This window comes from Nomascus leucogenys, chromosome 5 (assembly GCF_006542625.1).
Source record: "Nomascus leucogenys isolate Asia chromosome 5, Asia_NLE_v1, whole genome shotgun sequence".
NCBI classification, from domain to species: domain Eukaryota; kingdom Metazoa; phylum Chordata; class Mammalia; order Primates; family Hylobatidae; genus Nomascus; species Nomascus leucogenys.
Genome location: NC_044385.1, coordinates 37,979,414 through 37,992,164, shown reverse-complemented (window position 1 = coordinate 37,992,164; position 12,751 = coordinate 37,979,414). Strand labels below are relative to the sequence as shown.

The 12,751-nt window shown below is 34.2% G+C and overlaps 1 protein-coding gene across 4 annotated transcripts in view; it reads left to right on the top strand.

Annotated features, from left to right (window-relative positions):
* OMA1 (OMA1 zinc metallopeptidase) overlaps nt 1–12,751 on the top strand; it is a 277,007-nt gene that overhangs the window by 36,055 nt on the left and 228,201 nt on the right. For 3 of the 4 annotated variants that reach the window (XM_030812909.1, XM_030812910.1, XM_003265141.3), the window contains exon 8: nt 11,282–11,431. In XM_030812909.1, the coding sequence (XP_030668769.1) occupies nt 11,282–11,431 (150 nt within the window). Of the gene's footprint in view, nt 1–11,281; nt 11,432–12,751 lie in introns of those variants that run through there. The other variant, XM_030812911.1, reaches the window with a different exon arrangement.

The window sequence follows — 12,751 nt, the reverse complement described above, 5'->3', positions numbered from 1 at the left end:
TATTAATTGAATGTAATTAACTTCCAGATTATAGGGATATATAATATCTTCATGACATTAGAATTCAAGAGACAGAAATTTAATAAATAATTTTAACAAAGTTTGAAGTATTATGAATTGGAGAGACAGGAAACATTCATTCCATGGGAGAATGTAGCAGAGATGTAACTTGAGGGGTCTCTCAAGTTACATCAAATTACATAGGAAAACTTAGGACTAGACTGAGAAAGAAATAGTTAAAATGGAGATCTGAAAGATAAATAGTAATTATCCTGATGAAGATGTTGATAGGTGTAGTGTTTGGCATGGTGTGTTCAACGGCAAGAGAAACAATGGCTTATTCCAGGAATTGAAAATTTGTTATGGTTAAAATGTCAACAGAGTTCAAGAGCACCAATGAAAACAGATAAAACTGAAGGGTAGGCAGAAGCTTCTTTATTAGCATTTTAAGGATTTTACACCTTGTCTAGCATAGGGGTCAGGACTTTGGGTTCAGTAGTCCAGATGTGTGTTTGAGATCTTGTCTCCTCCACATGACTGTAGCAAATCACTTAACCTCTTCAAATCTGTTTTGTAGTCTGAATAGTAAGAATAATGGTAGTACTTCCATCAAAGGGTTATTTTGGGTATCCTGGACTTGATTCTTATTTGTGGCTTGTATCCTTTTTTTGGACCTTGATGCATCAGACTCCCTGGACTTCTTGCCATTGTAGCATTCAAGTCATGTCAACATAATCCTCCTTTTCCTCGTTCTCTCCTTCCTAGGCAACCTTCTGATTACAGCCTGGCTTCCTCTGTAGCATGCCTAAAAGGGAGAGAAAGTCCTGACCCAAGGACATAGATGTGTGTGCTCTTGCTGGTTTGGGCAGCTGTAGTTATCTCTGTAAATTAAGAAGTTGGCATTCTGATTTTATGTCAATCTTGTGAGCTTGGTTACTGGGAACTATTTCTGAGAGATGGTTCTATTGGTCATGTGCAGTCCCATTGGATTTATGAGGTTTCAACATGCAAAATTCACAAAAATGATGTTGCTCATGAAGCCTCTTTCAAAGTAGGCAGCCCACTTTCCCTAGGGTTCTCTGCTGCTCCTCTGCTATTGGCTATGAGTGATTTTATTGTGCAAATTTGTGTTTTTATAGGAGTTCTTTTAATTTTTCATTTGGAAGGCATTTGTCATTATATAAATTATCAGAATGATTAATATAGAATTAGTAATAACTGGTAAGACCAACATGTAAATTAAGCATAGAATAACAAGCTGTTCAGTCATCAGCTGACAAAAGATGTCCTGTTAAGTATTTGATTTTTGGGGGTATGAATATTCATTTGTCACTGTAAAGAGCTTTTGACACTTTACAGTCATTATAGAAATGACTTTTTAAAAATTTCACAAGCAACTAAACTATCAGTTTTAATGTTTTCATAACAATTTCTTAAGTTTGGAAGAGAAAACTGATTTTCTTTTAGTGGTTCTTAACTGGGGTAGCCTTCTAGGATGACATTGTGTATGATTGTTTTTGATTGTCACAGTTATCGGGGAAGTGGGGGGAATTATTGATGTTTAATGGGAGGGAAATTGAGATAATAAATATCCTATAGTGGCCTGGAAAGCACTCACTGGGAGTAATCCCCAAAGCCTGTTTAGTGGCTCTTTCGGGAAACATGGCCTGCTAGTTTCCTCAAGTAACCTGAGATAACTGTGCCAATAGCACCATCTAGTGAGGGCATTAGGTAATAAGCAAAATCTACTTTTCATCACAGAAATGAGAACATTTCAAATTCTAAACTTTATTTAAAATAGTACCTTGTGGAATCATAGACTTTTAGAGCAGGAAGGAAAATTGGGGCTAATTTAATCTACCTTCTCATTTTACAGATAAGAAAACCAGAGTCTAAAGATGTGAAGTGATTTATCTAATAACCTATACCTAGTTAGTAGGAAGACCCTTAGTTCTTATTTTTCAGGTTAGTATTCTGAGCTTTCATCATAGCAAAGTATCTTTGTGTTTTATTTGGGTTACTGTTTTAGGTTCTTTGCTTAATGATTCTTTTAAGAAAGAAAAGAATCAGTAAGTAAGGAGACCATGTTATTTAATAGGTATGTTGTAAAGTAACTTTCATAATGCATACATTATTTGGAACTTAATTTTATCACCCAGAAAAATGAGACAGGCTTGTGTGTATTCATCTGATTTTTCATTGCTATGATTTCAGCTGTTGAGTCTTATGATAAAACTTTACCTAAGATAGAGGGAAAAAAGTAACATGAAAATTTATTAAAACTTTATTATATTGATTGGTGAAATGACCTGCTGGCAATCAAAAGATGCAGAAAATTGAACAAAAAATTAAGATTAAATGACCAACATATGTCTTTCATTTTAGTTGGAGCACATGAAGTATTTTTGATAAGTTTTCTCTTGGTGTGAGGGATTGGCAAATACTGAGAATGGCTTAGCTGAAATTATCTCAAGATTATGTTGCATTTAGTTGGAAAAGAGCAATTTTAAATTATTTACTGGAAAAATGTTGTTTAGAGAGTAAGTGGGTTACAAAATAAAATGAGCTTTAAGAAGTGAATGCCATCAGCAATATTGGAAAATGATGAACCTATGGAAGTATGTGAGACTGAAATGAACTAGTTTCTGGTAGATGATGACAATGATGATGGTAGTGTATAATAATCAATAACATTTTTAATGTGCTGGGCACTGTCCTGAGTGTATTACATGTGTTTACTCTTTTGATCTTCATAACAACCCTGTGAGGTATAGGTAAACCTGAGGGATGGAGGAGTTAAGTAATTTGGCAAAGCTCTCATAGACAGTAAGGTTTCCCCTTCCCAAAGTGGAGGTACATTCATTTCTGAAAGGGAACTTTTCATCTTATATTTACCTGCTGGAAACAATTTTGGTTTTCTGCAGTATTGCCTCTAAAATAATGATCATTTTTATATCTGTTTTGGTCCCTTTAAATCTTATAACAGCCTCAGTGTATTTTTCTAGCTGTAGGAGCCCAACTCCCCCTGCCACAATCCTTTGTAGTATTGTCTCAGATGATTATTTTACCTATCACATGTCTATGTGGAATACAGGAGAGGATGCTGCAATGACTGAGACAAGTGTAGAGTGTTAATGGTTTCCTAAAAAAAGATTCAGATCCATTCAGTGTCAGGATTTACCTTTGGAAGGGGGTGATGGCTAACAGGAGCTTTGTTGGAGTGTCTAGTGAATACAGACAGCAAAATTCAGAGATACTTTTCATCTTTGCATTTCTAATGAAAACGTTGGCTACAGGTAACGGTACAGTTAGGCTTTTACTTGGTCTAGATCTATTTATACATATTTCTCTAGTATTGTTTTGGCATTGGGAAATGGTGAAATTATAAGAACGATTTTTATACTGCTGTATTCTTTATGAATATCATATCCCACTGAGTTTATAATTTAATAGTAGCAAATTCTTTCTCAATATGTTCCTTAATGCATATTCATATACATTTATATTCTCTGGATTGTACTAGAACCTTCTTGTAAATTCATGACATCATCACTTAGGACCAAACATGGCATTTTGCAATTACCATAGGCCTCCAGTTGCTCACCAGGGGAAAGGAAGGTAGAAATAGTGTCCACTATGTTCTGAGTCCTGGACTGGCTGCTTTGCAAGAATTATCACATTTTAACTTGATAGTTCACTGCTTTAATTTAGTTTTACAGATGAATCTGAGACTCCTAGAGACTAAATTATTGACCCAGGGGTAAAAACTCTGTCACCAGACTACTTGGGTTCAAATTATGGCTCTGTCACTTACTAGCTGTTTGAGCTTTGTGAAGTTATGTAGTCACCATGGATCTTGGTTTCTTCATTTAATCTGTAAAGTGAGGTTCATAACAGTACTTACCACATGAGGTTGTTATGAGGATTAAATGAGTTAATACAATGTGTTAATATTTGTAATACACTTAAAACAATGCCTGGCATGTGGTGTCATATAAATGACTGTTAATAAATACAATAATCAGCATTTTGAACCCAGATATTTCTGATTCTAAAACCTGTAGTCTTTCCATTATCTTAGTTTACAGTCTCAAAAAATATTCTAGGACCAAAGTATTTCACTGACACATATTTTGTTATGTTTCTCTGGCCAGCGGTAGCCATTATTAGTTCTGTTTTTAAGAAGGAAAGGTTACCTAGAGTCTAATTCTTTCTTTGTGTACTTACGGTTGCTTAATAAGTTATTTAGTTTAATTCAACAATTTTATTGAAGCAATGAGTTAGACTGAATTAGTTGCTGTATTAGTCCATTTTCACAGTGCTGTAAAGAAATACCCAAGACTGGGTAATGTATAAAGGAAAGAGGTTTAATTGACTCACAGTTCTGCATGGCTGGGAAGGCCTCAGGAAACTTACAATCATGGTGGAAGGGGAAGCAGGTATGTCTTACATAGCAGAAGGAGAGAGAGAGTGTGTAAGAGCCGGGAAAACTGCCTTATAAAACCATCAGATCCCATGAGAACTCACTCAGTATCATGAGAACAGCATGGGGGAACTGCTCTCATGATCCAATCACCTCCTACCAGTCCCCTTCCTTGACACATGGGAATTACAATTTGGATTACAGTTGTTGATGAGAGTTGGGTGGGGACACAGTCAAACCACATCAGTTGCTTAATAAGTTCTTAGTTTTCTACAGTACTTTTCTTGAAGCAAATGAGTTAGACGTGATAAACTGAGTATTTATTTTAAAAATGTCTTTATTTTGGTCTATCATTGTTAATTTTTTTCTCTTTTTTAGTTAGTACATTAAACATGAGATCTACCCTCTTAAAGTTTTAATTTTACAATACATACTTAACTATAGGCACATGTTGTGTATCAGATCTCTAGATCTTATTCATTTTGCATAACTGAGACTTTATATCCATCGAATAGCAACTCCTCATTTCCTCCTACTTCCAGTCCCTGACAAACACTATTCTATTCTCCACTTCTACAAGCTTGCTACTTTAGATACATACCACATGTAAGTGGAATCATGTAGTATTTGTCCATTTGTGACTGGCTTATTTCACTTAGCTTGATGTCCTCAAGGTTTATCCGTATTGTTGCGTATGACAGGATTTCCTTTTTTAAGGCCAAATAATATTTCGATATATGTTTATACCACATTTTCTTAATCTGTTCATTTGTTGATGAACATTCAGTTTGTTTCCACATCTTGGCTATTCTGAATAATGCTGCAATGAATGTGGAGTGCAAATCCCTTTGAGATCCTGATTTCAACTCTTGGATAAATATCCAGAAGTAGGATTTCTGAATCATAATGATAGTTCTTTTTAAAAATTTTTTGAGTAATCTTCATACTGTTTTTCATAAAGTCCACACCATTTTATATTCTCACTGACAGTGTACAAGAGTTCCAGTTTCTTCACATCCTTGCCAACACTTACCTCTCTTTTTTTTCAATAATAGATATCCTAACAGGTGTAAGGTGATATTTCATTGTGATTTCAGTTTGCATTTCCCTGATGATTAGTGATATTGAAAATTTTTTCTAATACTTGTTACCTACTTTTGAATGTCTTTTTTGAAGAAAAGTCTATTGAGGTCCTTTGCCTATTTTTTAAATTGGGTTTTTTGCTATTGAGTTGTAGAAATTCTTTATATGTTTTAGAAATTAACTGTTCATCAGATATTTGGTATACAAATGGTTTTTCCCATTCTGTAGATTGCCTTTCACTCTGTTTCCTTTGCTGTGCAGAGCTTTTTGGTAGTTCCACCTGTCTATTTTTGTCTTTTGTTTCCTGTGCTTTTGGTGTCATATTCACAAAATAATTGCCAAGACCAAAGTCATGAAACTTTTCCCTTATATTTTCTTCTAGGAGTTTTATAGTTTTAGGTCTTACGTTTAAATCTTTAATCCATTTTTTAGTTGGTTTTTGTGTGTAGTGTAAGATAAGGGTCCAGTTTCATTCTTTTGCATGTGAATATTCAGTTTTTCTAGCACCATTTGTTGAAGAGACTGCTCTTTCCTCATTGTGGGGTGTGTGTGTGTGTGTGTGTGTTTTTGAGACAAGGTCTTGCTCTGTTACCCAGGCTAGAGTGCAGTGATGTGATCACAGCTTACTCTAGCCTCGACTTCCCAGGCTCAGGTGATCCTCCCACCTCAGCCTCTTGGTGCACAGGCGTGTACCATCACACCTGCCTAATTTTTTGTAGAGATGGTTTCACCATGTTGCCCAGGTTGGTCTTGGACTCCTGGTCTCAAGCAATCCATGTGCCTCAGCCTCCCAAACTGCTGGGATCACAGATATGAGCCACCATGCCTGGCCTCCCATTGTATATTTTTGGTACCCTCATCAAAGATCTGTATTTGTGTGGGCTTAATTTTGGGCTCTCTATTCTGTTCCATTCATTGAATGGTTATCTTTCTGCTAATACTATACTGTTTTAATTACTGTAGCTTTGTAATATATTTTGAAATCAGGAAGCATGATGCCTCTAGTCTTACTCTTTTTCAAGATTGCTTTGGCGATTTGGGGTTAGTTGTGGTTCCATATGAGTTTTAGGATCGTTTTTTTTGTTTCTATAAGAAAAGTGCCAATGGGATTTTCATAGAGATCTCATTGAGTCTGTAGATCACCTTGGGTGGTATGGATATTTTAACAGTATTAAGTCTTACAATCCATGAACATGGGATGTCTTTCCATTTATTTGAGTTGTCTTTAATTTCTTTCATCAGTTTTTTTTAAAATACTTTTTAGCGTAGAAGGCTTTCATCTCCTTAGTTTGGTTTAATAAGTATTTTATTCTTTTTAATGTTCCTGTAAGTGGAATTGTTTCTTAATTTCCTGTTTGGATAGTTTGTTGTTAGTGTGTAGAACATAACTGATCTTTGTATGCTGATTTTTGTATCCTCACTTTACTGAATTTATTTATTAGTTCTAGCAGGGTTTTTTTGTGTGTGCGTGGAGTCTTTAGTTTTCTACTTATAAGATCATATCATCTGCATATCATTTTACTTCTTTCTTTCTGATTTAAATGCCTTTTATTTCTTTCTCTTGCCTAATTGCCCTGGCTAGGACTTCCAGTGCTGTATTGAACAGAAGTGGCAAGATTGGGCATTCTTGCCTTGTTCCTGGACTTAGAGGAAAAAATTTTTGTTTTTCACCATGAAGTGTGATGCTAGCTGTGGGCTTTTCATATATAGCTATAATTATGTCAAGATGATTTTTTTCTATTTCTAGTGTTTGAGAGTTTTTATTATGAAAGGATGTTTAATTTTGTCAAGTGCTTTTTTTGCATCTATTGAGATGATCATGTGTTTTTAAAATTCTGTTAATGTGGTATATCACATTAATTGATTTTTGTATGTTGAACCATTCTTGATTACCAGGAAGAAATTCTCCTTGGTCATAGGTGTGATCCTTTTAATATGATCTTGAATTTGGCTTGCTAGTATTTTGTTAAGAATTTTTGTATTTACGTTCATCAGGGATATTGGCCTGTAATTTTTTTTTGTAGTGTCTTTGGCATAGGTATCAGGGTAATGCTGGTCTCATAAAATGAGTTTGGAAGTGTTCCCTCCTCAATTTTTTGAAAGACTTTGAGAGTCATTTAATTCTTTAAATGTTTTTGGTGGCATTCACCAGTGAGTTCATCTGCTTCTGGGCTTTTCTTTGTTGGGAAGTTTTTTATTATTGATTCAATCTCATTAGTTATAGATTTGTTCATATTTCCTATTTCTTTGTTATTCAGTCTTAGTGTGTTATATATTTCTTGGAGTTTATCCATTTCTTCTAGGTTATCCAATTTGCGGGCATGTAATTGTTCAGAGTAGTCTCTTATGATCCTTTGTATGGTATCAGTTATAATGGTATGTTGTAATGTGTCCTCTTTCATTTCTGATTTTGTTCACTTGTCTTTTTTTTTCTTAATTACTCTAACGACTTGTCAATTTTGTAAATCTTTCCCCAAAAAGCTCTTAGTTTTAATTTTTTCTATTTTTTTACTCTCTGTTTCCTTTACTTATGCTATAATCTTTATTATTTCCTTCCTTCTGTAAACTTTGGGCTTAGTTCTTTTTTTTTTTTTTGGTAGATGTTACAGGTATAAAGTTAGTTTATTTGCTTGCTTTCTTCTTTTTTTTAATGTAGGTGTTTATCATTATAAACTATCCTCTTAGAACTGCTTTTGCTGTATCCCATCAGTTTTGTTATATTGTGTTTTCATTTACATTTGTCTCAAAATCATTTTCTTTTTGTTTTTTTTTCCTTGACCCATAGGCTGTTCAGGAGTATGTTGTTTAGGAGTGTGCTTCAGAATTTCTGTTTAGTACTTTTTTACATTTTCTGGTCTTTATTGAAATTCTCACTTTGTTCATACATTGTTCTGACCTCATTGAGTGTCTTTATGATGGTTATTTTGAATTCTCTTGTTAGATAAGTAATACATTTCACTTTCATTAGGGTCAGTTTCTGAAAATTTATCTTTGATCCTTTGGTACATATTTCTCTGTTTATGTTTTTCGCTCTTATTGTTGATATCTACACATTACGAAAAAACAGCAACCTCTTAGCCTTTACAGACTGTCTTTGTACAGGAGAAGATCTTCACCAGTCAACACAGCAGAGATTCTGAGAACCTCTCAAACTTTCATGCTACTCCAAAGTGCTGTCTTTGTTCTTAGTGGTGCCTAGGCGTCTAGGATCCTGTCTGGTCCATCTGGTCCATATGCTGGGTCCTATCAGTGTTACAAGACAGATGAGACAGAAGCCAGTCCCTTGGACAGCCCTCAGAAATGTTAGAATGTTGGACACGTGATCTACCTCTTCCCCGAGCCCTGCCCCAGGAGAAGCTGGGCTCTGGAGTTTCTCTCCAACTCATTTTATGCTGAGCTTCAGGGAGTGGTCATGGCAACTGCTTGTGTGCTTGTTCAAACTTCTGAACATTATCACTGGCCCCTAGACATCTAGAGTGTTCTAGATTCCATCTGTGCTACAAGGCTGGCAAGACAGAAGCGAGTTCCTAGGGCAGCTCTTAGAAAAGTTGGAATGTTAGATACACAAGCCAAGTTTTTCCTTCCCCAAGGAGTGGTGGGGAACTAATTGCTCTCGCAGATTATGGCAAGAGGGTGTCTCCAGTTTTCTACCAGGTTTGATGTTGTTCATTTTGTACTTGTGCAGGTGCAGAAGCATTGCACCTAGTTTCAGGATTTCTCACAAAGGGAATTTGTGTATTATTGTTGAATCAGTGTGTTCGTGTGGGGAAGGAGGGTTCAGGGTGTCCTATTCTTCCATCTTGCTGACGTCACCCTGTTACTTATTTTTCCTAAATTGGAAAAATGTAAATAAAATACTCATTTTGGAAACAAAATTATCTGACTTTAGTGGGTCTTTGAACTGGGTTTGAGAAGTACAGACAAACTCAACACTCTTAACATTAAAGTAGATATCTCAAGTCCCCTTTTAATACTTTCAGCTTGGAATACTTTCTAGTCTGTTGGGATAATTAATTTTTTTCTATTTCTGCATATCAAATATTGCTTTAAAGATTCCCTTCAGCTGTGTTACTTAGAGATTGAATAGGGAAATATTTTGTCTTTTGATTAACAGTTTTAGGCTAAAAAAATTAGATAAGTATGCCTTTGGTTTGTATAGCACACAAACTTCATGTTTGATAATTCATGAATTTGTAGTCCATTCAAATGTTTATCTTCCAGTTTTCAGAGGGGTTTTTTGTTTGTGTTAGAATTCTTTCAAGTCATTTTATATTTTTATGAATTATTTGAAAAGAATACTTGTTAATCTCAGCTTGTACTTTTATTGTGTATGTGATTACCTATTATTGAGGGGCATAGTCCTGTGGATGTTTCTAATTTAGCATCAAATAATTATTTCTTTATAGATATATATGTTACATACATATTTAGCACATAAGCACACACGCATCTTGCATATATGGATATGTATATGTGTACAAATATGAATCATATTTATGTTTGTTATATACATTTATCTTGTATATTCCTGTTTATATACATATAAACAGGTATATCCATATCTGTGCAGTAGTGTATAAAATACCTTGAATTCTTTTCAACTTAGAATATTCAGAGGTCTTAAGGAATTATATTTCTTTGAATATTGAATAATATTTACTTGAATTTAAAATCTTTTATTTTGCTGACATTTGGAAATGTTTTAATGGTATTTGTTAAGAAATGATGTAGCATGGATGTTGACTAGCATGCAGTGTTCTATTAATATATTTGCCTTTTGGGGTTTCACAATTACACTATTGTAAACCTTTTTGAGAGTACATTTTAGTCAGTATAGTATATATATTTTTTCTTAGTTTTAATCAAAAATAAAATCATTGGGAAATATAATCACTTGTTTTCCAGTTACTTATTATAGAAAGAATAAGTTAAGAAATGTGAATAAATTGAACAAATTAATAAAATATTTGTTAATAATCCACCTTATGAAGGATTTAAAAATAATTTTAATTACAAAATAATGTATTTTAATATAGTTTGGAAATAAAAGTCCTGCTCCCTCTCCACTATCAGATACCTCAGGTACATTCTTAGGGTAGCTACTGTTAAGTTTCTTAAATAGCTTTTCAGATATGTTCTGTGCATATACAAGTATATATGTATGAGTATGTATATGTGTGTATGATGGAATTGTACATACACAAGATCTACATATATTCTTTTAAAAAGTACTAATGTACTTTTATATTGTATTTTTATAAGGTATTGTGTTTTATAAGGTATATGAATTAAATATATTCTCCATATACATTGAGAAAATTGGGTAAATTGATGTACACAATAAAAATGGCTTCTCTTTATGTTTATTTGAAGTTTTTTCCTGATTGTTCTAGTGGCATAGAAGTGAAGTTTCTTTAATACAGTTTAATAACAGATTATATTTTAAAACTTTATGAAAACAGAATTTTTAATTTGTGTAAAAGATTTTACCCTTAATACATGTTCTTAATATCCATCATACTGAAAATAGTGGGCTATCTTTGGTTAGCAGGGTTATTGTGAATGTTGTATATGGGAAGGGCAGGCATTCTGTTATTTCAGTACTGTGATACCATGTTGTTTGAGGTGGGTCTTTTTCTAAGCAATGGGCATGTTCTACTTTTATTAAAATGATGATAGAAAATGACTTTAAAGCATGTAGTGACATAAAGTTGTATTTTTAAAAAAATCCTCAAAACTGAGCTCATTGTGTGGTTTTACTAATTTTGGTTTTAGGCTTGTGCAGACGTAAGAGCCAGTTCAGTGTTTTGGCAGCAAATGGAGTTTGTTGATAGCCTGCATGGCCAACCCAAGATGCCAGAATGGTTATCTACACACCCTTCTCATGGCAATAGAGTTGAGCACTTGGATAGACTTATACCTCAGGTGAGCTGACGCCGTACAAGGCGGGACATTATTTTTACTGTATCATTTATTTTTAATGCTGTCACTTCTTTTGCTTAGTAAAAGAGAGTTCTAGCCTATTAACTATTTTGATTACTATAATTAGGGATTATCAGTTGTCAAAGAATTTGACTGAAAAGCAAAATTCTGCTTGTCCACAAGTCTTGGAGAGTAAATTACTATGTACAGTTGACTTTTCTTAATGGTGAAGGTTTAACTCCTTTAGTATGAGACTTTAATTTTAACTGACTTGATGAAAGTTTAAAACTCAAGGCATATTAAGTTTTTTAAACATGTTGATGATAATTTAATCTTTCCTTGGTGATTTAAGCTTTTTGTTAGAAATACCAGTTAATGAATTGTACAAAAGTTTTGGGTCAAGTGGATATTAATTGTAGTAGTGGTACTGGAATTTGTTTTTTTAGGAAAAAAAACTTCATGTTAGTTCGTTTCTGGTTGATTATTTCTTTATGAAGATAAGAGTGAAGCATTTGCTCTCTGGCTTTTCTTTTTGTAGAATTCATAAGTGGGTCAAGCTGAGGCAGCTTTCTGCCAAGTAGTTTTCAGTATCCTCTGAAAATCTTTTGATTGTTGACATCATTCAGAATGTTTTTATGGTTTCCATATCAGGACAAAATGGATGTTAGGCATCTCTGAGCCAGGTTACATGCTCTCTTCTGTCTCACTTGTATTAAATTTGGTGGCTTGTTATGAAAGCAGAACACTTTTTAGCAATTTAAGAATTGGTTAAGGCACAGCACAACAGGAGTTCGAGACCAGCCTGGCCAGCGGGGTGAAACCCTGTCTCTACTGAAAATACAAAATTAGGCAGGTGTGGTGGCATGCGCCTGTAATCCCAGCTACTCAGGAGATTGAGGCAGAATCTCTTGAACCCTGGAGGCGGAGGTTGCAGTGAGCCGAGATCACGCCACTGCACTCCAGTCGGCGACAGGGTGAGACTCTGTCTCAAAAAAAAAAAAAAAAAAAAAAAAAAAAAAAAATGTATCTTTCAGTATGACTTTAAATTCAGCCCAACAAATATGGAGTACCTCTTAAAAGAAAGAAATGGTGCTAGATGTGGGGGATACAAAGAGGAATAAGACATGGTTCTTGATATTTACAGGATGCTAAGATACATAAAAAATGATTATTAGTACAAAGATATGATTTATCATAAGAAAAAAACAGTGGTATGCAGTTTGGAGGAAGATGAATCTGCATCTAGTTTGGGATAAGAAACTAGTGCAAGATTTATTCATTCATTAAGTCGATCAATATTTATTGATACTTACTGATTAATCT